This window comes from Myotis nattereri (assembly GCF_964212035.1).
Source record: "Myotis nattereri genome assembly, chromosome: 11".
Taxonomy (NCBI): domain Eukaryota; kingdom Metazoa; phylum Chordata; class Mammalia; order Chiroptera; family Vespertilionidae; genus Myotis; species Myotis nattereri.
This window is the reverse complement of record NC_138086.1, coordinates 23845942-23869961: the sequence shown is the minus strand read 5'-3', so window position 1 is coordinate 23869961 and position 24020 is coordinate 23845942. Positions and strand designations below refer to the sequence as shown.

Below are 24020 nucleotides of genomic sequence, written 5' to 3'. Positions count from 1 at the left end.
CATGGAAGACCTGGAGCTAACAATATACACAGCCTGTACTGTTGAATAACAGGGACCTGAGAGGGCATCTAACCTTGCCATTTTGCTGACGCTTTTTGAGAGATCAGGAGGCTCAACCAGTGAGACAAGACTCATCTGCTGGACCTTTTTCAGCCCCAGATCTTTCACGTCACCACACGCTAAAGGATAGCTTTCCATTCTTCATCAGAACATTGATATCTCAAAAGATGCTTAATGTACAGTTCCTCAAACGCTGGAATTCAAGGATGGTGGTGACTGTAGAAAAGATTCCTGCATAGGCATGTATTTCACGTGTTCCTAAAAGTGACTGCCTATTTATTTGTAAGTTTGCAGGTTAAGGCATGGAGCCTATTTAAGCAACCGGGCTGGGAAATAGGAGAATGTCCTCATTTCTCAACTGAGTGAGCCCCTCATGGTGGCTTGGGACAACATGAAGGAAAATGGAAAAATGTGATGTTGTGGCCCTCGCTTTCACCACTGATTTTCCAATCTATATTTTGGCATCTGTGACATGTGCCAGATTTGACCCTAAGAGAGGGTGAGGGCGTTAGTCTGGCACAGCGGTCTAAATTCTAGATCTGGGAACTGTTTCTGTGTCAGGATTTCACGGTCCACCTCTATCATGGCAGTGACCAAAGACAAGTCCTTAGCAATGACCTTCTACCCAAACACCAGTCCTGAATTTCCAAAGGCAACTGGACACAGTCAATTAGCCATGCCTTCACATCCCCAGACTCAGTCTCCATCATCTCATCCACACCAGGCTTCCCTCCCAACTTGCTCCTAGATCCCGCCATTCCCTTGGTCATCCACATGTGACAAGCTCGAGTGGCCACTTATTCTTCAAGCACCATCGCCTTCTGCCTCTATTCTTTTCCTCAATTCCCACTGCCTGGAGGCCAAAATGAACATCACAGTTCTTACTGCCATTTTATTTCTAGTGTCTCCCTGTCTACACCATCCAATATCAAGGATTATGTTCTGGGAACATGCAACTTCTTGTAGCAGAAAGTCTTATAAAGGCGAATTATTTTCATACGGTCCCAGGCTCCCATAATGCAATACATTTTATCTCTTAGCATAGCCTTACAATATATTAAGCAATACTTCAGATGCATTTCAGAAATAAAACTTTGTGTAACCATTGTGAACTTAATCTTGACTCTGGACTTGAGGAAAAATAATGAAAACATGAGAGTATGTTCCTGGGTGGAGCAGATAGGCAGAGGGGAAGGTTGGAGTTCAAGCACCATCGCCACCCATACCCAGGAGGCCAGAGGCAGGGGGAGGTCCAGGTCCAGCTCCTGCCTCAGCACCATCAAGACAGAATGAATGTTACTTTCTCTGCTGCAATCTCAGTGTGAGACTCACAGGACACCAAGACTGGCCTCTCTTCCCTACCAGTGATGTAACCGGGGGACATGAGTTATGAGAGAGATGTCCTCTGTAGACCTCCTGTGATAAGATCGGGAAACTCTCCTTTAGCCCTGATTAGGTGGTATGATAAATGCTTTTCATCTACCAACATATTAATCCTTCACATCAGCCTGTTAGGCATTGTTAGCCTTTGCATTTTATGAATGAGGACACGAGGGGCTGAAGAAGTTGACTCATTTCCCAGAGGTCAAGTAGCTGGTTCATGGCAGAGCTAGGTTTGGAGCCCATGGTAATGGGTCTGGAACCCGTTAACTTCATCACGACAGTATATAACTTCTCGTGAAGCCCTGAAAATAACATCGGGGCAGAGTAAATGGAGAAATGAACATACTACTATGAATATGTGAAGATATCATTAGCATATTCTATCAGCATATGGATTCTTAATATTAATAGTCCAACCACGGATTCTCATGCTCTTGTTCACTTCTGCCTTGGTCTCAGTTTCCGCATCTGAGAGACAGCTCCCACGGGAGCCAGTGGCGGCTGCGGCTTCTGCCCGCTGCACAGAGCTGCTAGATCAATAGCTTAATTGCTGTGAAACGCACGGGCCTTGGCCATGCCGTATAAATAATTGTAATAACTATGGCTGGTGACGGAGAGGATGGTTTTCCAATATCTTACTTTAAAATGCATTTTTCTGCAATTAACTCCACATGCTTCTGGCGGAACGAGTGTTCCATCGGGGGCACTCATTTTTTTTCTAAATCTTTTTCTTTTTTTGCTTCAAGGCACTTCAGCTTTGGCACCTCCCACCTTTTCCAGACTCTCCCCCCCTGGGATCAAAGGTCACCAGGCTGATTGGAGGAGTGTCTTTAGGCCCCTCAGCTGAGGGCGGGGGCGGCTGAAACCCAGGTCTCTGTGGTTTCCCTGGGATGAACAGTGGTCAAAAGACCCTTTGTCATATCACAGCCAAACCCGCTGCTGGCCCCGGGGCCCCTCACTCTCTGCATCTGTGCGTCTGAGCTCTGTCTGGTGATGTCATCCCCAGACAGGGATGCCCTTCTCCACTCCAGATTCTCAGCCGGGGAAGCCGCTCCCCACAGCGTCTCAGGGAGGGGGCTCTCTGACTGCAAACCATTCACATGCCTCACCCCAGGCCTCATGAATTCCTGGGTCCTCATTTGAAATAGTTTCAAGTGTTTCTTTCTCAGAGTAGCTGCTGTTAAAAAAAAAAAAATGTGAGCAGTGGATGCCGGGAGATGCTTGGGGGAAGAGGGAGAGTTAAGGATGATCTGTGAGATAGCATGGATTGACCTGCACGCGCCCAAGAAGCGCCAGTAATTGTTGATGAACATGGCCACTGTGGAGAACGCCACTGACGTTGATGTCACTTGTTGCTGAGGACCGGTTTGAAGCCAGAAAACTTCAACACCAGTCTGGGCTCCACGCGCTGGCTCTGTGACCTTAGCGAAGATGAATAAGGCAGGCCCTGCACACCGGCAAGGGAAGGACAGCCTGCAGGAAATACCATTGGAGCACGCGGGGCAGCATTGAATCTACACTGGGAGGTGGTGGGGAGAACTCCCAGCATCTAATGATGCTGAGCTTAGTCTTAGAAAGCATTGCATGCATCCCGTACTTACTCCTGGGACCACACCGAAGCACCCCAGACAGCCCAGGAGCAGGGGCTACTTTGAAATCCTGCTATAAACCCCAAGCGAGCAACACCTGAATCCCTGCCTGTCTCGGCTTTGCAAGTCCACCGCATAGCACTGACCTCTGGCATCCAGCCAGAAGCCAGGGGGCACCACCCCTATCACCCTGCTTTCCCAGAGGGCCACCATATGGTCCATCATGGGGACTTTTTTTCCCTGTTGGATAAATCGTGTGCTTGACTTTTGGGGTTTTTTTGCACTAGGTAAACACAGGCTGCTCTTAGCATCACAGGCACAGCTGTCCTTGGATGGTGCCACAAAAGGGCTGGTGACCCAGCCGCTGGATGAAGCTGCAGGGGAAGGGCCCAGAGCAGAGCTCATCAGAGAGAGCAGATATTGAGGTGAAACACACTTGCCTGATGCTCCCTGGGTTATTTATTTATTAAGAAATTTGCAAACGGTGCCTAGGGGCTGAGCAATGGTCCATGGGGCAGCACTGACTAGTGTCTGACCTGGGGGAACCACACAGGGCTCGCTGCAGCTGCGGCCCTTGGTGTTAGAAAGGGGGCTGGTGGCCCTTTAAGGACAGGACACAAAGAGAAATTAGCTTGGGAGAATCTCTGAGGAAGTTGCACCCTTTTGATCTTTTTACATTCTGGATGGAACTCATGTGTTCCTTTGTGCGTTTACTAAGCAGCTATTAAGCAACTCTGGGGGTCACAAAGCTGTTGGGGGCCTTGGTAGGGAGGCTGTGCTCTGCTACATTCTCACCACCATCACACTGTCTTTGTCGGCATCCTCACTAACTGAGCACAGCTCCTTATCGATTGGCCACAACCAACAGTCGCATGCCTGTATGACTTTCCACATACCAGGCACTTCAGTAAGAGCCTCTCCTAACCCACCTGATGGGCCTGACAGCAACCTTGAACTCGGAATTCTGAGCCCCATATTTCAGCTGAGGACATGGAATACACCGTTCAAATTCTGCCTGAATTTGCAAACATTCATGAGAGAATCAGGACGCCAGCTGGGCCGGCAGCACCACCCTGTGCTCATGCACTTTGCCGCAGACCCGTCTTCAAGGTGCTGACACTCTCGTGGCTGAAACGAACACACTCAAACCCCGAGAGCCAAGAAGGGCAGCTGTCCACACAGGCCGAAGCACACGCCAGCCGTGAGGGCTTCTGCTGCGGTCGCAGGTGGTGCGACAGGAGGCGGTGGTCAGAGTGGGCAGGGGTTATGGACAAAGCCTCAGAGGAGTGTCCTGGCCAGGCTGCGAGGGACTGTGGGTGTGGGTTGGCTGAAAGGAAGCAGAGAAGAAACTGCAGGGAAGAGAAGAGGGTAGGGAGGTGGTGTGATAAGGGCCCTGAGAGAGGACTCCCTCATTCTACTCCTCAAGGACATGGGCCGGGCAGGCATGACCACGTGGAGGGATGAATATGTGCAGCTGCTTTGGGCGGTCGGTGTCCAGTAGCTGTTGGGGGGAAGGGGAGGAAGATGAGGTGTTCTGAGGTGATAGGGGTGGGGGGCTGGGAGCAGGCCTGCTCTAGGGGGTGATGGCACTATGCAGTGGACAGTCTGAAGTTGGAAACGATGGGGTGAGGATGAGAACATGGGTCCGAGATGGCAGGCTTGATCCCCAGGTGGAAGGAGGCTGGGACTTGGAACTGAAGGAGTGGGAGCTCGTGGTGAAGTTAAAACCTGGGATGTGCAGGAGTGGGGGAGGGAAAGCAGCTTCTGGGCCCGGGAGAAAACGCAGACAGGACCTACCTTCCTCGTGCAGGTAGCATGTAACTACTGAGGCTGTACTCTGCCCGGCTCAGTGCTGGAAGCTTCCATCCTCTGAGTTAGGACCCGACCAGTCAGGAAGCCTGGAATCCTGTAATAGCTCGTGCCAGAGTCCATCCTCTCCAGCCCTCGCTCTGCTTCTGGTTTCTGTGGGCGCAGCAGCTGGACAGGGGTTTTCTTCTTGTTACCGTACAGCTGCACGCAGCAGATGCGGATGCCTCCCCAGAGGAGGCGAGACTCCAGCAGGAGAGAAATGCTGATGCACACGGCTCCTGGCACTCATGGCACACCTCCGTCATTAACCCATTCGTGACTCCAACAGTTGTGGGGGTACAGAAGAGGAGATACCCCCCATCTCCTAGGAGGGCACACGGAGCCCAGGGAATGTGGGGAGGGCAGGGGCATGTAGATGCGCAACCGGGACCTGGTTCTGGGTCAGACGCTGTCCTGGTACCATGTAGGGCCACCCCTTCATCTTGTGGAAATGGATCCTGCTTCTCCTCAGTGTCATGCAGCCCTGGCTTTGCTTTCTGCCCTGGATGGGCCCTCAGAGACACCCCTCCTCTCCGCAAGGCCAGGCTGTGGTACTCCCTTTCCCTGCTGTGGCTCCAAACCATAGGGAAGAAGCCGAGTTCCTCTTTCTGCCTCCGGTGGCTGGCTTTCTGAGTTACACCCGAATTGAACCAGACTTGGGGTTTCCTGATTTGGGGTTCCCCCGCTTCGGGGCAGCCACGTGCAGGTCTCTGGGTCCAGGTTGGTAGAGTGTCTGTGGCACAGACCCTTCCAGGCTGTTCCCTGCCCTCTGTCCAGCATGGCCTTTTCTAGGCTATTTCAGATGGCTCAGAGCTGAGCTGGGGATCCTCTTGTCTCTTTCCAGCCTTGAGCTGACCTTGTCAGGTGCTGGGAGCCCAATCTTCAGGCCACATGCTCATCGGAGTTGGATAGAGACCATGGGGATCGATTCATTTGAATTGCCTCCATGGAAATCACTGGGCACATTTATGGAAACTTAACTATTACTCCCTCACTCTGCTAAGAATGCTCGGGGTATTATCATATTCCCATGATACCAATAACAACGAAATATTGTTATTTCTGTTTCTCATCTGAGGAAAGTGAAGCTCAGAAAAGTTTGGAAGGTCTTCTAAGGCCACACAATCCCTAAGTGGCAGAGATGGGACTCACCCCATCTGCTTAACCCTTTGCTCTGCTGCCCACACACCCCCTCTCAGGAGCCAGCAGACTCTGGTCTTTTGTAACATGAATGAGTGTTCCCTCAGACACCAGGATGAGCTGATGTGTGTAAAGCACATGGCACCTGCTTTTCTGGGAGTGGGAGAAGTCTCTTTCGTGCCCAGAGGAGCATGGGAAATGGCCCATCGAGGCGTGGGGTGGAGGCTGCTCACATAAGCGCTGCCTCCAGGGCCGCAATCTGGCTGCCCCACCAGGTTTCAAACCCACACCTTGCACATGCATTCTCTCTAGTAAGTCTCTTCGGGAGGGTGCACCACGAGGATGCACCACTTTGCGTTTGAAATAGGCTGGCCTGAACCTTTTTCTGGCCCTTCCTTCCTTCATATCAACCATATCGACTTCCCTTTCTATCTCTTCAGTACCTTTCTTTCCTCAAGTTGTATTTTAGTCTTTGTGTCACCATTCAAGCAGCTGGGAGAGGGACGGAAGACACTGTCCCCAGTTTCTCTGATCTGGACAGCACATGGCAGGGAAGCCCTAGTGGTGACCGGGAGACCCTCATTTGGCTTGAGGAGTGTGATGAGACCCAGCGCGGCCCACTGTCCTGACAGTGTTTGGTGACAGGGCACAGGATTTGTGCACACTCAGGGCCTGTCTAATTCCTTGTGTTTACACTCTTCGCGTCCTCTCTCTCCTGGTTGGAATCAGGAAATGGAAACAAAATGCCCGGTTGTGCTCTTCTGGGGCAGCTTCAGCAGCGTGAGCACAGAGCAGGGGCTGTGCCCGCACGCTGAGCCCTGGGACTCAGGGCAGGGAGGCGGGCTGTGGCACATGGAGTCCGCTCTGTGGTGAAACAGGGCGCCAAGGCCATTGTGTCTGGGTGTCTGTCCCAGCGCCTCTCCTGCGCTGATCTCCCAGTTAGAGCATCCCCTACTGTCTGTGCCTTCGCTGTAATATCAGGATGAATTAATATTGGTGAGTAGCTTGAGCATTTCCGTTCGTTCATTCATTTATTTATCCGGCACCTACTATGGGGTTCAAGCATGTGGGGTGCATCAGTGAACACAGGAGTAAAGATCTCTGCTCTTGCGGAGTTTACCTTCTAGCAAGGGAGGTAAACAATGACCATAATAAATAAGTTACGTGGTGTTTGAGAAGGTGACAGAGGATGTGGGGAAAGGAAAAACAGAGCAGGGATCGGAGATTGGAAATGCCAGAGGAGAGGGTGGGTATGGTTTTAGAAAGGAAAGCTCTGGGGGAAATTCAGGTGACATTATGGGTGCAGTTTTGTTCCCAGATGCTTGGGGTTCTGAATCAGTGAGTGCCTGGGGCATGAGCGAGCTGCCCTGGGCAGGAAATATGTACATTTCGAGCCCCTGGGAGTCAGGGGGAACGTGAAGCTCGCCCCATCCATGGCCCTGCAAACCGGCAACACTTCCATACCGGGGCCCCTTTCCCTAGAGAGTTTTCACTCCATACCAAAAAGTTGCCATCATACCCACACTGTGACAGTCTTCCGGCGGGCCTGCCACTCCCTTCCCGGTTCCTTCTGATCCCAGAGGAATTGAATCACCTGCCCTCCATCACTTCATCATAGAATTGGAAGGGGAAATTCGAGAGTTCAAGCGTTTGAGGCAGAGACAGAGGGGCCGCATGTACGTCTAATTGTTCCAACGATGGCAGCTCAGGCTCGGAGTTCGGCATTCGTTCATTCACTCATTCATTCAACAGAGGAGCACCTGCTGGCGGTGGATGCTGGCACTCTGGCGTGCTCACTGTCCCTTCACCTGCTTATCAGCCTGTGTGGCAAGGTGCTGACCGATGGTGACCAGGGTTATGGCATTTCGCGCTGCTGGGGCCGACTGAATGAACCGCTCAGATAAGATCCCAAAGGTGCTTTATTTTTCCCTCCTGAGAGATACTGTTAGAGGACCTCCTCCTGTACAAGCGCCAGTCCCGGGATTCCCATTCTGCCAAGCTCATCTGGGGGTATTTCTCCGATCTCTCCACTTTCTCCCCTTTGTACAAACCCGAGCACACTGCCTAAACGGTACACACGCCCACTGGGTAGAGCGGTCCGAGCGACCTGATGGCGGGGAGGCTGAAACGTGGGCGTCTGAGTGACCCCGACGCACAGGGGCAGCAGCAGAGTTCTGGTGGGATCAGAACAGTCCAGGAGCCTGGTGATCCCAGGAGCTGGCCCCTGGGTGCACAGGCCCCTGGTTCTCAGTTCTGGAGACTTGGCTGGACTTGGCCATTTGGGCCTCCGTCACATGGACGGACACCACGGGGGAAGCGACTACTAATTCTCTGCATTAGTGTGCAGAGAAGCAGGCCTGGTCCTCACCTGTCCTCTGCCTCAGCAGGAGGCAGGTCAAGGCCAAGACAGTGAGCAGGACACAGGAGAGAGCTGGAGTCGTGTGCTCAAGGCTCTGAGAAGGGGAGCAGGGCCTGGACTCCCCCCCACTCCCGCTTTCTCCTTGGGCACCTCACCTGTCTCCTCTTGTCTGCACCCCCACCCCACTACACCACCCCCATCTTGTAAACGGGTTGGTTTGCAGGTATCTGCACAGGATCCCCGAGGTGTTCTGAGCACTTCAGAAATTTGCCTGAGTGAGGAACAGGCCGAACTTGGGCTCTGGTACCCCTCGAATGTGGGGCGCGCCTCCCCACAAACCCTGCCACCTCTGGTTCTTTGAAAGAGGCCTAACCTCCTGCTGCCCACACCACCAGCTGGTTTGAGGTTGGAGGGTCTCGGTGAATTCAGAGTGGCCAGAAGACAGTAGCCTCCAGGTTTAATCTCTCCCACCCTGCACCTCCAGTCGCCTGCTTTCCCGACTGCTAGATGAGACATCGTCATCACTTCCTATATCTGGGCCCAGCCCAGAAACCTGGCCAGTGCAGACCTTGACCAGGAAGTTCAGGGAGGAGGTGAGCGGGGCGAGGAGAGGGGGAACCCGGGGGTGGCCTGCACCTTTAAAGATAAATAGCACTGTTTGCTCATTAGGGAAATTATTTCAAGCAAGTCAGCAGCCAGAACGCTTTAGTGCAAGCATCTGCCTGCTACTGGGAGACGATATTTATTGTTCAATCCTTCAATGGATGTAAATAAACAGCCTGGCCCAGATAATGTTCCCATAAACAAACACGCAGCTGCCAGGAGCTCCCCTGATGGCTGACCTTTGTGGAGGCCACCCTGCTGATGTTTTAATAGCAGTCTGCCTGGCAGCGCAGGCACTCACCGTGCCAGGGCGCCAGGGCCGGGGAGAGGTGCCTGCTGGCTGCTGGGCGGGCAGGGACGGGGCGGTGCTGCTTGGGAAGCTCCCAGGCTGGAGACCCAGTGCTGGGGAGGGCAGGAGGGAGGATGCCTGTGTGTGCCCTCCGGCATGCCTGCCTGTCCCTGGTTGGCCACATGGAGGGGATGGCGTGAAGCTCGCTTACCTCTTTGATGGAGGTTCTCCCTGATCTGGGCGGGACTGATGCTCAGTCGTATGTCCTGGTGTGGCCTTATCTTTACTGAGGTGCAGTTGACAAATTACAGTTGTGTATGTTTAAGGTGCAGGACTGGATGTTTTGATATACATAGACGCTGTAAAATAATTGCCACAATCAAGCTCATTAACATATCTATCACCTCCCCCAGCTGCCATTTTCTTTTCTTGTGAAAACACTTAAAACACACCGTCCTAGCAAATTTCAAGCCTACAGGGCAGTACTGTTTACCATGTCGGAGTCTGCGTGTCGGACCTCCCCAACTTACTCAGCCACAGCTGGTAATGTTCGTTCGCCGGCTTCCACATCTTGACGATTATGAATAACTCACCAGGTGTTAAATAATGAAACACTTCCCTGTGACCGGCACTTAGCTGTGTCCCCCCAGCCCCGAGAACCCACACTACCTAGCCCCACCCTCCCCCATTCACACCATCAGTATTACCTGGTGCAGCTGGGAGCCTCTAAGAAAGACCCCCACCCTGATCCCGCAGCAGCTCTTCTGACCGACTGGTCCCCTCCCAGAGCAGCTGCCTAATGTTTGACTATCATCCAGGGTACAGGGGGTTCTTGCTGAGTGACAGCCTAGATCAGATCCTGGCCCACACGCTGTGCATTATGGCTTCCTTGGACTGATGGCAACCATACAGCCAGTGGGAGCTTACAGCCAGGGAGCTCTAAAAAAGTGCAGACGATGGGGTGTTATGCTCTAAACTTAACGTCCTAGGAGACACAGGGTGGTGTGGCAGGGCAGAGGAGTGGGCCTCTGTACAATACTAAGAACAGCTGCGAACACCCCTCGGATGATAGTCACCAAGCCAGTAATCTAGAACTGCACTGTCCACCACAGTACCCACTGGCCATGCGAGGCTGTCCAGCGCCTGAAGCAGGGCTGGTCCAAATTGAGGTTTGCTGTGAGTGTGAAAAACATATACTTAAGGTTTCAAAGATTTAGTATGAGAAAACGGATGTAAGCTATCGCATTGGCAATTTCTTATACTGTGTACATGTTAAAATGCTAACATTTGGAGACATTGGATTAGATGAAATAGATTATTAAAATCAGTTGTACCTGTTTCTTTGTTTTTTGTTTTTGTTTTTAGTATGGTATAGTGGCCCACATCTGTGGCCGGTGTTTGTTTCTGTTGCCCAGGCTCTTCTAGCAGAAGGTCCCACTGTCCGAGGGGAAGCATGAAGGACCACGACCTGACCCCATAGCACAGTCACACTTGTCCTGCAGGACAGTGCTGCATGAAGATGGCCACAATGCCCCCTGACCCTGCTCTTCATGCTGCTACTTTCTCTCCCCCTGCCAGTATGTTGTGTCTATCAGATCTGCTGGGACCACCCATTTCCTTACTCAGCCCAGTCTTCCTAGTGACTTGAGATTTTTTCTCTAAGGCAGCTTTTGAGTGAGTCTAATCTCACCCACTATGAATTTTATTTGCCAAACTGTCATGGTTGGTGGTTGGTGGAGCTCTGTCATGTCGGTAGCCCTGTTCTCAGAGGGCATACACATGCTCCCCAGAGCTTCCTTGGGCTGGGCTGGTAGTTCCTGGCTACACTCCAATCAGCCAGTCAGATCTCCTGGGAAGAGGGCTTAGAGGTCCATGAACATCCTTGTAGCTTTGCCTCTTGGCCTTATTTGTGTGAAACCTGGGCCTTCAGGATTCAGGCCTTCCAGAGGCACCACTGATTGGAAGGCTCCACCTTCGAGTTTGATTATTTTAGATTCCACATCTAAGTGAGATTCTGTAGTATTTGTCTTCCTGTGTCTGGCTTATTTCAGTTAGCACAGTGTTCTCCAGGTTCATCTTTATTGTTGCAAATGGCAGAATTTTCTTCTATTTTAAAGTTGAATTATACACACACACACACACACACACACACACATCACCTTTTTTATCCATTGACATACATTTAGGTTTTTCTATATCTTGGCTCTTGTGAATAATGCTTCAATGGGTATAAGAGTACAGGTATCACTTTGAGATATTGATTTCACTTCCTTTGGATATATACGCAAGAGTGGAATGCTGGATCATACAGTAGTTCTTTTTAAACATTTTTGAGGAACCTCCATACTGTTTTTCGTAGTGGCCGTACCATATTATATTCTCACCAATAGTATGAAAGGACTCCCTCTTCCCCACACCTTCACCAACGCTTGTCAGTAACTACTTAATGAGCACCAACCAAGTCTTGGGTCCTGTGCCAGGCAGCGGGGCTGCTGTGCTGACTGCGCAGGCATGGCCTCTGCCCCCAGGAGACTCCGTCCCAGGTCTATGCACCCCCGTGCAGCTCCCGCGGAAGTTCATCTTCATCCTTGGCCTTGGCCTTCTTGCTGTCCCCAAGAGCTTAAAATATTCTGCACATTTTCCCGTTCCCTCCACCAGACCACTTATAAGAAATGATAATAAGACTAGTCATAACACCAGTGCTTGGGGAGTCCCCCAGTTCCCTTCTCCACACAGAAGCGTGTCTTTTCTGTCTCTAACTCAGCCCTTTCTCTATGGCCAAACTGCCCAAAGTCCCACAGAGACTCATTATTTTTAAGTACCTTGTAAATGTGGAACCTTGTCAAAGGCTCTTGGAAAATCTACATAGCTAAGAGGCACGTGCTGAGCTATGAATCAGGAGACCTGGGTTCCAGTCCTGAACGTCATTGGTTTACCCTGGAATTTGGAGCAAGGCGTAGAGCAGCTCCAGTCTCAGTTGCTTCATCGGTAAAATGAGAAGGACTATGCCGGCAGTCAACATCATAAAAATTTTACAGCCGTCAGATGAAACACTGTTATTTAGGAATGCTTTGAAAGGTATAAAACAGAATATAAGGGATCATAATTTTGAAAATTTACAACAGCCCCTTCTTCATTCACAGGCATGATCCTCTCCCAGAAGAACGCAGCAGACAAGGTCCCTCTGGCACCCCCAGGGCAATGTTTATTTAACACCATCTACTTTCAATCCTTGAAGGAATTCAGGTTTATCTGACCAATAGTGTAGTATGTAAATACATAGAAGCCGGGACGCTAGAATCAGTCAGACCTAGAATCAGTCAGACCTGGGTATGGTTCAAGGCCATGCCATCAATAACTGGGTGACCATGAACAAGTTATTAACCCTCTCTGTACCTCTCCTGTAAATGGGGTTATATTAATGTTTATCTCATAGGGTTTTGAGATTTTTTTTATTAAAGTGTAGTTGGTATACAATATTAAATTAGATTCAGGTGTACAATATAGTGATCCTACATTTACATAACTTAGGATGTGTTCACCACACTAAGTCTAATAACCATCTGTCATTGTGCAAAGTTACCACCTTACTGTTATTATGATGAGATTTAAGTGGGAAGGTAAATGCAAGTAGAATGCTTAGCATTGTACCTGGCACTGCTGAGTATTAACCACTCTTGTTGCTGTTGTTTTTGTAAGAGCCCAACCACTGGCAACTGGCCCATCCTACCTAAATTTTATGATTGTCCATCATTCAGCAAATTCCATTTCAAATGCCTTTTACCTGTATTTTGTGTGAGATTCTTTTGGTTTTCTGAAATAAGTAGCGGATGGGGTGGGGTGGGAGGAAAGGGAGACCTATCCTTCCAAAAACTGATTTCCTACACAGACAGAATGCGGCAGAGCGACTATAACTCTATCCTGTCCCCCTGGGGAAGGGCAGCCTGTGAGGACTTGCTCCCTAGTCAATCCCTCTGTCCCCGCTTTTCTTCAAATGTCCACCTACATCCAGCACATCACCTTGTCCTAAGAGCAGGGGAGTTGGAACTAAATGATAAAGAAGATCGCTCAGGCAGGAAATCCACCTTCCCTTGGGGAGCCTGCTCCTGCCAGCGACCTGAGGGGACTGGAGACCAGCCAGGGTGCTCAGTGCCACTCTTGTCACTCTCCTGATGCTGCTCCAGAGGTGACTCGCAGCTGGAGGTGAAGCCTGGCTGGGCTGGGGGCCAAGGCCATCACCGTGCAGTCAGACTTGGGGGTAATCTCAGCTCGCTCTGCATGAGCTCCCATTTCATTCAGATTAAGTCAGGACCTGGCCAGGTAGATGCCTGGTGGCTGGGGGAGTGGGCACAGGAACAGCAGGAGGGTTATTGGAATTGGAGGCATTTTGATTTTCAGAGCTAAACAGATCTCTCTTTAATTCCTTTACTAGTTTTTGGTGGTTGTTTTTTAATGAGCTTAATGGGAAATCAGCAAAGAGGAGTTTTAACTTCATCAATGCATTTCTTCACTTTTAGAATCAATATTTGTCAAGCTCAGGTATGTGGGCATCACTGTCAGGAATGACTGGCGAAAGCCACTGGGATTGTACAGAGCAGAGACAGTGACCTCAGCTTCCTGCCTCAGGTCGCACCCCAGGAAGGACCTGTGAAACTCAGCGAGGAGCATGCCTCTCACAGGCAGAGTTCTCTCCCCAGATTTTACAGCCCAGGCCAGGTGTTTAGTCTCATTTTTCTCATCTATGACCTGTATGTCAGTTAGGATTTGGGATATTGAAAAAGCCTTTTTATTACGTTAACAATAAGGAAATATCTTGAGTAACAAGAGAGTCTTGACATAGGACTTTGGGGTTATTTTGATTCAGCGGCTCAGGAAATTTTTTTTTTTCTATCTCTGCTTCTGGCCTTCCCTGGTTCCAGCTCCCTCCTTAGCACAAAAACGCTGCCTGCAGTTCTTTGGGCTCCTGTTTCTCTGACCCTGTTGAGTGTGAGGAGATACCCTCTCTTACCCTATCATGAAACACAGTCCCCGCTTTGCTCTGATTGCACATGCTGATTGGCTGGGCCTGCTTTCTCTCCATCACTGTGATAGGAGAGTGAGATTAAATGGACTTGTTTATGACCATCAAGGACCCCCACAGCAAGCAGGGAATGGGTCCAATCCCACCCCAAAGGTGAGAGAGGGTAGAATGGGTGCTGGAGCGGTCATGCAGGACATGACAAATCAGCACTAAAGTCATGATTGACAGGTTATGTCAATAGGGAATTATATGAAAAACCATCTCCCTGATGTCTAGGAAGGGCTTAAAAATAATGCTTAAAAGTAAAACAAATAAACAAATGGAGCCTGGGACAAACCTAAAATCACACATGTGAATCACGAAGTACCCTGGTATCAGAGTTCAGTGAATGAAACAGAAACGAGAGGCAGCCACCTTTCAGGTGACTTGATGGGTTAGTTGCCATTAATGTGGTGTCCCTGCTATAATTTAGTTCCTCTGAATAGCTCTCCTGTTCTTCATCTTATAAGAGGTCAAAAATTAAATACTGAAAATTAAAAATAAGAGTACGTAGTGGGGATATTTGGAATATAATTTTTTCTTTAGTGTTTTTTTTCGTTTGTTTGATTGTATGGGGTTTTTTTTTTAGAGCCTTACATAGTATCTAATCAAGTTTGGTGATCTCCTAGCTCTCGCCTCTCCTGTTTCCCTTCGTGCTCCCCTCATCCTTCTCACATTGTTGACAGTGTTTAGTCCTGACTTATGTGGGTGGCCCTCTCAGCACTGGGTAGTGATTCTATCAAATCTATCAGCTCAGACGTGTGATAATTCTGTTTCTAGAGTGGGAGCCAGCTTTTCTAGACCTGTCCTCCGTCATGGGGGTATGGGCAAAGCTCTTTCCTGGCTGTCCCCACATTGTCCAAGCAGTTCCAGGAAGGACCTGTGGATGGGCCAGGGACAATCTATCTGCTAAGTGTTCTTGTTCTCGGAAGACTGAGATGACTCATGCCCGAAGCACGTTTTCCTGGAATGTCCACACCCCTTTCCCTAGGGACACAGATAGCACCTCTAGGAGGTTTCAGGACCCTCCATCTACACCAAAATCTGAGACATGAGCCACCGGTTTCAATGGCCAGAATGAGCCCACTCAGTGTAAAACTTCTGGGTGCCCCTCACCTGGTTCCCTCCAAGGCACCACAGGGATAGCTGGGTACCAATGTCTAAGAATCAGCTCACGTTGTTTCACCCACATGTTTTCTGTTCGCAAATGTGGCCAATACTATTTATTGCCTTTCTGTTACAGAATGACACTCTGCTCTGAGGCAGCTTCAGTTATCCACTGTTCCCCAATCCCAGACCCGCTCCCCACTGCCAGCACCACCCTCTTCTCCAAAACTTACCTGAGCCACAGGGAAGCAGAGAAAAGAACTCCGGTGCTTGGTGAAGCGCGGTGTGGTCCCCCAGTCCCCTCTTTTTGCCATTCCCAGCATGAGGCCGTGGTGAGCGGTGTGGCTCCTGCTCTTTTGGGCCTGGCCTCTGGGCACTGTGGAGACAGTGCTCACTGCCTCTGCCCGGGCTCTCGGAGGGTCTCGGGGCTGAAGCTCCACTGCGAGCAGGGCAGGATCTGAACTCACCTCTGCTCTCCTCCCCTCTCTCCACAGATCCGGGTGGATGGACCCAGGGGCAACGCCCTCCAGTATGAGACGGTGCAGGTGGTGGAGCCGGGCCCTGTGCTCCGGGATATGGCTTTCTCCAAGGACCACGAACAGCTCTACATCATGTCAGAAAGGCAGGTAAGGCTCTCTGAGCTCTGTTAGACATTTGTCTTACAGCTAAGTACTAGCCTGTGGCTCAGCAGGAAGCTACAGGAGGCTGGTTGCAGGGAGGGGATTTGATGTATGGCTCAGTGTGTATTCTTTTGGTTATGCTGCCTGAGGACTGTGGCTGAGTGCGCTGAAACAGGGAACAAAACATTTCAAATATCAAAATATCTGCGAGTCTAGACCAAACCTACTAACCTCAAAATGATGGTGTGTATAGGTTCTGGGTCAACATTGACTCTTTTCTGAAGACACCAGGTGCAGATGCCCTAGTTTTTGGTCCATGTTTCCCTACACACTGTATACTCTCCTACCAAGGTTACCTTCCTAAACTCTGGACATCTATGGTGGGCAAGGATTTGTTTCCTAAAAATCCTAGTTGAGGGGACATCATGGAAGAACCAGATGGAAGGAGATTCAGAAAATAAGGGCATGTCCTCAGCCTCCGGGTGTGCCTGTAGCTCTCACATGGGACCTCCAGCAACTTCCATAAGGCCACGCCAGGCAGGATGATATGGTGCAAGGATTACTGTTAGCTGATACTGGTTAGAAGGAGCAGTATTGGGCTTGCTTCTGGAACTCAGCTAGAACTAAGTTCTTCAGGTCATACTGAGACTCTATGTCTACAGCGGGCAAAGGAACAAATTTTGCCTGGGAAATTCCATATATTTAAGAGTATTTCCTGGAGTGCCCTAAGTCACTGCCCACAAGACACACCCACCCCAAGTGTGGATTGGCACTGCCATACCTCTGACCCTGTTACCTCTGTGTGGGATGAGTCATTCTTAGGAGCTGTCCCGTCAGCCCATGAATATGTATGTGGCAAAGGCAGCAGCCATGAAGGGTAGATTCCCCCCTCTTATTCATCTTCATTAGGGAGGCCTGAACTCCCCAGAGGACCTTGCTCACAGAGTCGGGATTGTTCCTCCTGTCCCCTCACTGCACAGTGAGGGAGATAAATACCACATTATGCCACCCACAGGGCTTGTGCATTATGCCTTGGCAGCCCACAGCAGCCCCAAGAGCTCTATGACATCTTCTCTTGGTGTGGGACTCCCCATCCAGCCACACTGGGACCCATTGTGGTGCCTGGGTTGAGGCTGCCATGCCTTGGACATGGCCTGACATAGTACCGAGAGGGAAGCATTTTACCCCAGGAGTCAGGACTGGGTATGAGGCTGCTCCTTTGCTTTCACTTCTTGCTGCTGTCCAGTGGGGCCCCCACTCCCGACTCCTGCCTACCTCCAAGTCCCTAGACACTGAGATAAGCAGCTTTCCTGGGTGAAGGAATCCTTTGGAGAAGGCCTACGATCTCCATAAGGCATTGAATATTTCAGGATTTCTTGCCTGATCTGAAAGCCAGGATTTCTGAACTTGGGACTTAAAACAAGGAAGGTCTTCCAAAGATGGAAACTATAAGCTATGTGGTGTCACTTCTGATAACTGAGTTGGGATTCTGAGCTCCTTGTCCTTGGTCATTCTGCTTTCCTGAGAGTGTGGTCAGTGGTTAGAACCCATCCAGGCTGGGTGGTCAGGCATGCTGGGAGCTCTGGACTATTGGGAAAGAAAGGAAGGCAGGAATGGAAAAGACCAGGGCATTCATCCATTCTGGGGCTACTCCTCACAGAGAGGGAGCGCTGCCTGCCACCCAAATCAGAGCCCCAAGGCCCTCAACTCTTGGGTCAACACTGGTATGCAGTGGGTTTTCAGATTCATTGTAGGGAGTGGTAAGGCAGCATAATGGTTAAGTGCACAGGTCTTGGTGTCAGATACCTGAGTGTGCAACTTGGCTCCACCATTTACTAAGCATGATCTCAGGTAGTTCCTTAAACTCTTAAGGACTCAGCATTCTCAACTATCACATGAAAGTGACAATAATATCCTATAGTTTTATTCCAAAGATCAAATGATATAATGCTTGTAATAAGCATGAACCACGCCTGGAACAGAGTATGGGCTTGCTAAGGGGAAGCTCTTCTTCTTATGATATTGCAAAAGGAGAGTCTGGGCATTGGCCATGTTGGGAGTCAGGCAGGTGGCAACATCAAGATTCTGGGTGATTTATCAGGTAGGAAGTGCAGAAATCCAGGTCAAGGCCAAGGTGGGCAGGGAGCAGAAATCTGGTCCCAGGAAGAACAGATCAAGAATCCACAGACTACTTTACTGACTGGACATACCAAGTAGAGCTCGGGGCAAGAGCACCTTGGTAAAGGTACTAGAGATGGAACCGCAAGCCCAAGGAGTCAGGACTGATTCCAGCCTCTGGCTGTGGGTGGGTGCCAGCCATAACGGGTCAGACACTTGTGGAGCTGAGTCTGCAGACTAAGGGTAGATGCTCAGCAATGTCTGCTCTGCCTGGAAGGTGTTTCCCTTTCTCATTTGGCTATTTTTTCCTTGTCCTTCAAAACTTAACCCAGTTGTCACATTCTCCAATGAGTGATTCCTGATCTGTGGTTAGACACCCCTATGCTCTCTCTTCCTAGTCTGGGCTGTGATGATGGCTTCCTTATTTTTCTCCCCTAGCAGACTATACAGGGCAGCCCTAGATCCTCTTGGTCTGCCTAAACCTTACTTAATAGGCCCTTGATAAATGTCTGATGAATGAATAAATGAGCGAATGAATCCACGGTATCTTCATTGAACCATAATTGGAAAAGAGTGGGACTGATACAAATTATTTATTGCTTCTCTTAATTTCCAAGTTTGAACCTACATAATTAAAAAAACTACACTTCAGATAAAGAAAACATCCCAAACTCCAGTCATCTGTTTATTACTGCCATGACTTTTGCCCTATCCTGAACTATTTTTTGCTTTGTATTTTTATTTAAATACACTGACTATTTAAACATAAATAATCTACTTTAACCATCCCTTAAACAGTAATATTATAGATCTGACATTAGTCATATAGTACAATACACCTAACTGTGATGTTGTGATATATAAGAAGTATATATTTGGTCTTTATCCCCATTTCTGGCACAGTGCTCCCCAAAACCTTTGGAATTTCTTAAATGACAAGCAATGGGAACATCTTTTGTTATAATACTTGGTATCTTGTCCTTCAGAGCCATAAAAGTGAAATGGGTGTGTTGTTATTCTTAAGGAGCTTCTTCTCAGCCTCAACTGAGTTTGTGTGAATGAGGTGATTTTTGGAAAGCCCCTAAAGATGGGGGGCTGGTTGCCAGGGGAGCCAATCATGTGATTAGAGGGCTGGAAGGAGTAAGGACCGTGTAACGAAGAGAGGTAGAGAATGGAGTGTGGTGCATGTGTGTGTATGTGTGCGTGTCTGTCGCTGTCTGTGCGTCTCCATCAGCCCTTTTCTTGCTTTGCACATGTCTGTGTGTTTGTATATGGTGAATCTTTACTACAGCTCTAGGACTCCCAAAGGAATGTGTATACACACTGAAACACTGCCATCAAAACCTGCCAACCGGATGGGAGGGGAGTGAGAGGAAATGTCAGCCAGTAGATAAGCGGGGAGCTGACGCGGACAAGCTGGGGTTGTCCTCAGCTGCCCTGGAGTGACCACCCCTTCCCGGGAGAGAAGCTGCCCCGCACACAGGGAAGCTCTTCTTTGATAGGCCCCAGAGCAAGTGGCAGATTCCCAGTCAAGCTCAGCCTCTGCCATCCCACACACCAGCTCTCTCCTGCCTGAAAGCCAGAGGCCCGAGCACATGTGTCTGCTTGTGGTACACACTTTCAGTCATGTCTGGTCCAAAGCTGACTTTCATGGTGATCTTTGTTTTACTGACTCTGATTGACAGTGGGGCTGCTTCCAGGTGCCTGGTGGCACTCAAGTTCTAGCTGTGATCCAGGACAGAGATGCCTGCAGGGGCTGAGGAGGTGGGTCTGGAGGTGGGCCCACCAGCTGGTCAGAAGGCAGGGCCGGATGGGCAGATCTTCTTGGCTCTTTCTGATGCAGGTGTTCCAGGGACCCGAAGGTCCATGACCCACTGTGGGTTCTTGACTTCACACAGGAAAGACTTCAAATATGAGCCAGCATAGAGTTTAAAGTGAAAGAGAGTTTAATAGTGAAGGAGTGGGAGGGAGAGAAGGCTACTCCATAGTCAGAACAGACCCTCCCTAGTGGGATTTGCTTCTTCTATTGAGACTCGTTTAATCGAGGAGTAGGGCATGCAATAAGGGGAGAAATTTTCAGGATCTTCCTGAGAAAGCAGTGGAGACTTCTCAGAAGAGTATAGTTGGCCATTTGTGTCCTTATATGGGCTTTCTGTTTCCAATCATGGCATCAGGGGTGTGTGGTTGAGAATGCTAATGTATTACAATGAGCTAATGTATTGCGAGGTGAAATTAGTCTCCAGGTTGGATCGAGCTGATCTTTGGGCTCTAAACCACAAATATGTCTGACTATTTCCTTGATAGTCCTTGTAGCCCATTTAAATTACAGCCAATTCACTGCATACCCTGTCTCACTTCCAGCATAATCCAGTAGTGAAGGAGGGAGGGCCATCTGGCTTTATAATGTATTACCCAGGCCTGATTCATTTATTCACTCAACAAATACTCAGTAAGCACCTACTATGAGCCAAGTGCTACCAGAGGCATTGGGGAAACAAAAATGAAGAAACAGATAAATATCTCTGACTTTAGGAGCCTGTAATTTTAGCAAGAAGAAGTGGCAAAGAAGCAGTCAACATACTAGAAAGATCATAGTCGATCAGCAGGTGACAAGTGCTATGGAACAAGGAAGTGGAGTGGGGTCAGTGGGATCCTGGAGGGTTGCAATTTTAAGTGGAGGGGTCACTGAAGGATTCCCAGAGAAGCTATGGGGGCCACTTGAGGGTACCTACCCCTTGCCTGTTCTTTGTGGGTTTTTTAGGCTCTTTGTTGGGGTTGTGAAATTGAGAAGATGGTGAAGCCTGAGAGGTAGGTGGGAATTGGGGGAGGATGCTTTTGTGACTGTGATTTTTTCCATGTTGAATTTCAGAGGGAAGTTCAGTTCAAGGGAGGGTGGTACTGTGGTCCAGGGCAGGCTCATGCAGTTGGGGTTTAGACTCCTGACTGGATGGTGCTGGGTCCCCTGTGTGATGAGGGGTATGACAGCCTCATATCCTTCCCATCCCAGCCTGCCTCTCGGGGCGTCTGAGGATTCTGAGGTCCTGGTGTGAAGTCTGACATCTCGGAGGTTGGCCCACATTGTTCTCATGGAAGGTGCAATTTTGGAGACAATGTCTGCAGCCGGAGGTGATGGGCCCAGGAAGAATGATTCTGGTTCTGCTGGCGCTGGGTCCCTGGACACGTCTCTTGGAGATGTGTCTGAGGTGACATGGCAGTCTCTCTGTTGTCTGCCTGCCCCTGAAGGGGGCTGAGCTGTACATTCCAGTTTGTGTTTGGATGGCTGACACTATGAAAGCCCATTTGGATGTTTGCTCCTGGCACCCTAACCTGGCTGTTCTGATAGCTCCTGGGAGATGGAACGCAAAGCAAAGGCCTGAGAGTGAGTGACAGGGAACGGAGCCACCTCAGACTCACAGAAAGAGAGAGGCTATTGCAGTGTTTCACCCAATTCCACTCAGGTGGATCTCAAAGTTTCCGGTATATCATGACGGAGGTGTCCCCACCTCTCCCTTCCCTCCCAATGAAGGCAGATGTCTCCATCCCCATCTCAGAACTGGAGGGACCGGCAGGGGAAAGGACCTCCTGCTCTGGTTTCCCACACTCTGGTGCTAGGATCTGGATGCTCCATTGCACCTTGAAACCCCTAGAACTGGAAAAGCCCCCAAGGCTTATCGGGCCCAACTCTGTCCTGTGGCCTTTCTGCCCTCTGATTGATGAGCAGACTGAAGCTCAGAGAAGTCAGTGTCTTGTCTGAAGTCACACAGCAGGTTGGGAGAGGAGCTGAGCTAGAATGCAGCTTGGCACCTGTTGCAATGTCTTCTCCAGCCCCTCTTGCAGTGAGGAACATGGAGGTCATTGTGGGGCAAGAGTCTCCCTTTATCTCCAAGTCTTCCCAGCAGGGGATTATGTACCCCTTTCCTCAGCCTCCAAAACAAGCTAAGAAAAATAAAGGACTTGTTGGGGGTGGGGCAGGCTGAATGGGGTGCATCAGCGGTGGCAGTAAGGGCTCAAGGCTGCCCTCACTGCTCATGAAGGAGGCTGCGTGGTTTGTTCTTCCTTGGCTCCAGCCCCTTTACAACATCTATTCTAGAGCATCTTGGGGCACACAGAGCCCCAGATATAACCAGTCCACCCCATAGAGAGAGTAAGCAGCAGAGAAGCATGCCCCCATCCTGTTCCTACAGACAACCCCCATTCTGTTCTTACAGACACCCTCCCCCATGCTGTTCCTACAGACATCTCCCTCCTGTCCTGTTCATACAGACACCCCCTCCTATCTTGTTCCTACAGACACTGTCCCCCATCCTGTTCCTACTGACAACCCCCATTCTGTTCTTACAGACACCCTCCCCCATGCTGTTCCTACAGACACCCCCCTCCTATCTTGTTCCTACAGACACTGTCCCCCATCCTGTTCCTACTGACAACCCCCGCCTATCCTGTTCCTACAGACCCCTCTAGTGCCCACTCATATAGGCATGAAAGTCTAACATCTGCCCATGATGGAGTTTAGTAGTCTGCCTGAGAGGAAGAAATGGCAGTGGCTCGACATTTCTCAGACAGCAGTGGGGGTGCCTGGGATCACTAATGTGTGCAGGGCGGAGACCACAGGTAGTTGTGAACAGTCATGAACTTGGGTTTTCATCCGGGCCTTCTGCTCACCAGCTCTGCCTCTGAGGTGAGCTGCTCGAGCAGTTTGTATTTTAGTTTCTTCATTTGTGAAATGCAAGGCAGATAAAGTCTAGCTTTCAGGGCTTTTTATTATTTTTATTTTATTTTATGCACAAACCAGTTGTATCTTTTATTTAATTTTATTTTTTTATAAATTTTTTCTTTATTGATGAAGGTATTACATATGTGTCCTTATCTCCTCATTGTCCCCCCGCCCCCGCCCCCACTCATGCCTCACCCCCCTCAGCACTTTTAGGATTAAAGTTAGTATAGGTAAGGCATGTATGGGCTCTTAGCAAGTTCAAAGTTATCCTTATCATTATTATGTTTGCTAATACTCTCAGGAAACACTGAAGGCCATTTCAGCTCTGGGTGCTGGCTCCCCTGATTCCCTGGCACCCCTCATGTGTTTGGAGCCCCTCAGAAAATACTAAGGCTGTGTGCTCCCTTCACACCTATTAGCACCGCCCTCAAGGCGACTGGAGGGCCTGGAGACTGGGGCCTCCTTCCCAAGCCTCTGCTGGGCTCCCTGGGGTAATTCTCCTTCAGCTCTGGGGGACAGATTTTAGTCCGTCTGTGTGCAGCCCACAGGCTCGAGACTGTCACAGATACAGACCCGGCAGCTGACTTAGCTTTTGGCTCCTCATGTATCAGGACTTCCCAGCAGAAGGGAAATGGCTTGTTCCCCTTCTCTCTGCCAGAACAAGAGAAGAAGAGGGAATGTGTAAAGGTGGGGCAGGGGAGGCTGAGGGAGGGGGTGGAGTGGGAGAAAGGCTGGGAATCTAAGGGCAGGTGATCAGGGAACAGCCTCGGTAGCTCTCTCATCCTGAACCCCATTAAGCATCTGTCTCCATCTGTCTCCGGCAATTGCCTGGCAGTCAGATCAACTCCCCACTCAGTGCCAACGTCTCCATACTTTCCGGGCGCTTGAAATGCCATTTTTAAGACAACCACCTGCAATATTCCACTTACCAGCACGCGAGGAGACGCCACCACTTGGGCAAACAGGGCAGGGGCTGGGTCTCCCCCTTTCAGCCCTCCCCTCCCCCCATGTGTGCTTATTAAGTGTCCACTGTGTGCCCAGCACAGGGCTAGACGGTGCAGAGCAGAGAAGAGCAGAAGGAGGCCTGTCGGGAAGCGCTGTGGGGTGAGGTGGGGACACACTCCAGCTTGC

The 24020-nt window shown here is 50.0% G+C and overlaps 1 protein-coding gene across 1 annotated transcript in view; it reads left to right on the top strand.

The window, feature by feature from the left end:
- PLXNA4 (plexin A4) overlaps nucleotides 1-24020 on the top strand; it is a gene marked incomplete at its 5' end in the record, with an annotated part of 346039 nt that overhangs the window by 185635 nt on the left and 136384 nt on the right. Inside the window, one exon of the mRNA XM_081102439.1 lies at nucleotides 15932-16063. Coding sequence (XP_080958565.1) covers nucleotides 15932-16063 — 132 coding nt within the window. The remainder of the gene's footprint in view (nucleotides 1-15931; nucleotides 16064-24020) is intronic.